This window comes from Gossypium hirsutum, chromosome D08 (assembly GCF_007990345.1).
Source record: "Gossypium hirsutum isolate 1008001.06 chromosome D08, Gossypium_hirsutum_v2.1, whole genome shotgun sequence".
Classification (NCBI taxonomy): Eukaryota; Viridiplantae; Streptophyta; class Magnoliopsida; order Malvales; family Malvaceae; genus Gossypium; species Gossypium hirsutum.
In genome coordinates this window covers 42607209-42612771 of record NC_053444.1, presented here as the reverse complement: position 1 = coordinate 42612771, position 5563 = coordinate 42607209, and the positions used below count along the sequence as shown (strand labels likewise).

The 5563-nt window shown below is 28.1% G+C and overlaps 1 protein-coding gene across 1 annotated transcript; it reads right to left on the bottom strand.

Annotated features, from left to right (window-relative positions):
* Positions 1 to 314: 314 nt before the first annotated feature.
* Positions 315 to 2863, bottom strand: LOC107909864 (RING-H2 finger protein ATL20). The gene is made up of 2 exons (XM_016837555.2): positions 2121 to 2863; positions 315 to 932 (listed from the first exon to the last, which is right to left on the bottom strand). Exons 1-2 carry the CDS (start codon positions 2800 to 2802, stop codon positions 457 to 459), a joined length of 1158 nt encoding a protein of 385 aa, XP_016693044.1. The 5' UTR covers positions 2803 to 2863; the 3' UTR covers positions 315 to 456.
* Positions 2864 to 5563: the final 2700 nt, after the last annotated feature.

The following is a 5563-nucleotide window of genomic DNA, read 5'->3' as shown; positions in this document are numbered from 1 at the left end:
TGAAGAAAACAAAAAAATAAAATCAAAACTAACCCAAAAAAAAGGAAAAAAAAGAGAAAAGAAATGCATAATAGTTTCTTGATCTTGCTGGTAATGTATTTTTTTTTATTTCATGAACAGTTTTAAAAAAAATAATATGTGTATTTTTAATTACTTTACTATAATTCTATAGGACATTTGTCAACCTTTTAACCTTATAAAGTTTAAAATTTCCACTAATAATATACCAAATAACCTTTTTTAAACATCAAATATTTCGTAAATAAATATGTATCACATATACTGATAACGAGTCCTTTTAAGGGGGAAATGTGTGAAATTAAATGACAACTAGATAAAAAATTAGAAACGTAACATGTTTCCTAATAACCCTAATTCATCAACTACAAAAGAAAGTACTCAGGATATATATATTCACAACAGCTGATATACATAATGGCATAAATTAGAACTTGTCTACGGTGATAAGAGTGAAGATGACGATGAAGGCGAAGAAGACATAGAGGGGATAACTTCAGCAGGTCCACCAGGCGAATTGCGACACAAAGGGCACGAAGCCTTCATCTTTAGCCACTCGTCTATGCAATCGGAATGGAAGTAATGGCTACACTCTGGTATGGTCCTCAATGTGTCCTTAGGTTGATATTCCGATAAACAAATGGGGCAAATATTATCGTTCGGCTTGGGAAGACGCCCGCTCTCACCAAGCTTAGTCTTGGGGTAGGACTCAATTGTTGGCCCGTCGAGCCCTGTTATGATAACAGCCGGTGAAGGGGCGATTGACGTGGAGAATTCGAGACTGGTGAGGTTGCCTCCACGTCCATACCATCTCACTCGGCTACCAATGAACGAAACCAACCCAATTAGGCTCAAGAGTCCTGGAATTCCAATGCCAATGATAATTCCATACTTGGCACCCCTTGGAAGACCGCCTGTAATGGGAAAACCAATATCAGGGTCTAAGCTCTCTGTTTCCAATGCCAGTGATAATTCCATACTATTTTTTTCTTTCAAATTTGTATATTTAGAGTCCTAACCCAATTTTTTTTTGTTAATTCAGTAAATTAATTTGATTTATCCTAATGTTATTTAACATATAGTGAGGTAGCATATATACATTTGTCATTTTTTTTATAGTTTGGATAAATATTATACAATTTCCCTTCATTATGCAAAAAAGAAAAATCCAAATCAAGATATATATATGTTATGTCATCATATGATTTTGAAAATGAGTCACGTCAAATTATTTGGCATAAATAACTAAAAAAATAGTATCAGCTTATTAGGTTGAAAATGATTAAATTGGGTAGAAAAAGTATCATGGAGGCCTTTTACTGGTAGCCAAATTAAAATTTGTCTCTTTTATTAAAAAAAATAAATAAATTGATCATTTTTGTAAAAAATTTTTATCTATTGATATTGTTAAAAACTTGTGTGGCTAATAAATAATCAAATATTAACAAGTGGTGTGCTATACGTACCTCATGCTGATGTATATGAACCAATTTTTAACGGTACAAATAGATGAAATTTTTAATAAAAAGATTAATTCGCTCTTTAATCTAACATGCAGAAATTCATTTACCCATTTTTTGAATAAAGAAATAAAAATACAATCTGATTCCTAATATAAAGACCTCTATAGTATTTTTACAGATTAAATTGTGGTAGAAAGACTAAATCCGCAAAAAATACATAGTACAGGGAGCTTTTATAGAATTTAACCTTTTTATAAGAACATATGGAAAAAACCATTTCAATGGTCTGTAAGGAGTCTTGGTAACTTGTGTTGGCATTATTTCTGCATTTCAAAATTTAACTACAGTGTCGTTGATATTTTGGATTAAATTTACAAAAGCTGATCGTTCTGTTCTGCATCACCTGTTCCATTTTAAGTTTTACTTGAAAGCTTTTGATACAAAATAAAACAATGTAAAATCAACACGATTTCATGACATGGATCCAAATTAAGGTTTCTAAAACTTTTTTGACCAAGTAATACTCTATTTTCAAGTGCTATTAGGTTCCTAGTCACTATAAACAAAAAAAGTAAAAGAGTTCACCATTTTCAGAACAGAGCATTCACCATGGCCGTAGTTGAGCAAGCAGTAACTTACCTTGGGTTGGCAGATTAAAACACCCAATTTCCAGAGCAGTACTATTCTTGAACCGGCAGTCTCCTCGACCTTGAATACATGATCGACAATCGGGTTTACTCCATTCTAACCGGACGCCGTCCCACCACCCATACCAAACAAATGGAACCGTAAAAGTTGTTATAGGATGACATGCTGACTGCAAAACATCGGTAGAATCCACGAAAATGTCTGCCGGCGCCTGAGAAGCCACAATAGAATAATTCTGATTGCTAAGACATGGGATTGGCCTTAACCCACCTTCGGCAGCTTCGATAGCAGAGCAATTGAAGAAGGTGAAGGTATACCAAAACTCAGAGTCGAAAGGAGTTCCTGATATATTGAAGGAGTGCAAGAACCGTTGAGGGAGACAGAAATTAGGGTCGTTGATCCATATCTGTTGGGCCTCGTAGTCGATGTACCGGACTATGAATTCTCCGGATTCGGGGAGATTAAGGACTAGTTGTTGTGTTTTGTTGCTGCAAGAAAGACCGAAACCGGGATAGCTGCAGCGACCATTGGGGCTGCCTTGAGGGTTGAGCCCGAAAGGAAAGTTAATTTGTGGTCCACCGCCAGGGCATGAAGTGGGACAAGGTTGAGCAGCCGTTGGTTTTAGAAGAAATAGCAAAAAGAAGATGAAAGGGAGAGATGTTAGAAGAGACATTTTCCGTGGAAGCCTTGTTTCTATTTTTTAATTTTTATTTCCAGGAAGGGGTAGGGTAGGGTAGAGTCTTTCAAGTTAAGTGAGGTTTTGCGTGGAAATTTGGATGGTTTTACTTCAATCTACGCCCCGCAGTTCCAATCAGGTAGATATGTTTCAATGGGAAATTGACACGTGTTCTCTCTCCCCTCTAAATTTTGGTTAGAATCATTGACTCAACATAGTTACTTGGAAATTTGTAACTTGGCTGATACGCAGCATCTCTCTCGTTTTTTTTTTGCCTTACATGTCGAGAAACAATGTAAAAATATTAAGCTTTTCTTTTAATTTTATACCTAATTAAGCCCTTTATTAGTTAAAATAATTATTTATTTAAATTTATATATAATTAAGTATTCATTCTTAATTAAAAAAATTCGTTAACAATTTTTGTCATTGATTAAATTGACCGTTAAAATAAATTAATATACTAATCAAATAATGACATCTGACAATTTTTTATTTAATCTAATATTTTTTAATAAAAATATTAAAAAATAAAAAAATATTATAAATAATCAGAAAAAAGGATAAAAAATTATATACATTATTAAATATTTAAAAAAATTGAAAATTGATATAAACTTATAAAAATTATAAAAAAATAAAAATATTATCCAAAATATAATAATTTATAAAAAAACTATAAAAATTAATAAAATATAATTAAAATATTTAAAATTTTATAAAAACATATTAAAATTCTATAAAAATCATAAAAATTGTAAAAAAGTATTAAAAGTTTTAAAATTGATATAAACTTATAAAAATCATAAAAACTTGAACTGGACCGGATCAATCGGTTGGACTGGTTAGACCGAAACTAGTAAGAGTATCGGTTCGGAGAAAGCCATTAGATCGATTGACATTGGAACCAGACGATTGAACCAATTTTTTTTTAATTTTTTAATATATATTTAATTTTTTTATATTTCATTTAATTAAACTGGTCGGATCGGTCTAACTGACAAACAGGTGGCCTGATCGATTCAACCACCGGTCTGTTTCTGAAACCTTGATCAAAATATTTTATTTTGCCATATGCTAATGGTTGGGTAATGAAATTTTGGTTTGATAAAAAATATTAAAAAAATAAAAAATTGGTTCAACCTCTCAGCTCCCATGTTAATCGGTCTAATGGCTTTTCTTAGACCGATACCCTTACTGATTTTAGGCTAACTAATCTAGTTTAAGTTTTTATGATTTTTTAAAAAATTTTTTTTGTATAAGTTTATATCAATTTTAATATTTATTTATATTTATTTACAATTTTTAAGAATTCTGATACGTTTTTTTAAATTTTAAATATTTTAAATAAGTTTAGTTAATTTTATAATTTGTTTATAATTTATTAGAATTTATTATATTTTATATTTTATAATATTTATAATTTTTTATAATCTAAATATATATATCAATTTTAAAATTTTTATGAAATTTCTCCAATTTTTATGATTTTTTAATCATTTTTATGGAAAAAATATTGGGATATATCTCAAAACTATACATGAACTATGGTTAATGTGCAATTATATACATGAACTTTGATTTTGTACAATTTTATACATGAAATTTTAATTTTATCAAATTCTTATAAATTATTAACACAATTATTGATATAATATCATTTTATGTTTATATATTGCATACATAAATAATTATATTTATCCAATTTAAAAATAAATTGATGTATTTATTTGTTTAAATGTGTATGATTAAATCAAAATTAAAATTTCAAATATACATTTGAACCACAATTAGAGTTTTACGTGTATAATTGCACTAAATTAAAGTTCATGTATACAATTGCACATTCAATCAAAGTTCATGTCTAATTTTAAAATTTATCCCAAAATATTAGATTAAATTAAAAGCTATCACGTGTCACCATCTAAATAGTTCATCAATTTATTTTAACAATCAACGTAATAAATGAAAAAGAAATTTAATTAATTATTTTAATTAACTATATTTTTTTTCATTTTCTTAATGCTTTTTTGACATATGAGCCTTGTTTTTTTTTTATCTTTCATTTGTATTTACGACATGTTTTGTTACTGTCTAATAATAGGAGATACATATATTAAAATAACTAGGTATAAAATAAAAAAATAAGTAATATAATTTTAAACATAAAAGTAAAAGGAGGAGTAAAACTCTTTAAAAAAATGTGACTTTTTAAAAATAAGTGAAAATTTGTATTTTGTTTTGTCACAAATAAATTATGTGTATAATAAGTTTATTGTTAACTTATATCAAATATGTGAAAAAATAATATTCCTACCAAATCTAATATTAATGTGTCATTTTTCTTAATTTGTTAGGAAGGTATAATTACTTAGTGTATATTTGATAGTGGACAACACAAAAATAAAAACAGTGCATAATTATAAATAAATAGTAATAAGTTTTTAAACATAAATTTTACATCTAAAATCCAAAACTTCAATTTTATATAAACCTTAAACCTCAAACTTAAACAATTAAATCGAGATTCAATAAATCTTAAACTTTAAACTCTAAAATCAAGTAAAAGTAATAATAATTATAATCAATATTAATTAGGTTCAAATAAAATTATTAGTTAGTATATATTAATTACATGTTATTGGCGACATAAATCCTATCTGGATATAATATTTTTTTAATGTTTTGAATGATATTTTTAAGGTTTTTAAAATCGAATTGATGGTTAAATCATTCAAGCTATTGGTTTGTCAGTTCA

What these genes read in the sequence shown, in the direction of transcription:
- LOC107909864 (XM_016837555.2), bottom strand. Translation starts at nt 2,802, where the DNA reads ATGTCTCTTCTAACATCTCTCCCTTTCATCTTCTTTTTGCTATTTCTT. An exon ending in TTTTAATCTGCCAACCCAAG is followed by an intron (nt 933 to 2,120) that starts GTAAGTTACTGC and finishes TTCCCATTACAG; the next exon opens with GCGGTCTTCCAAGGGGTGCC.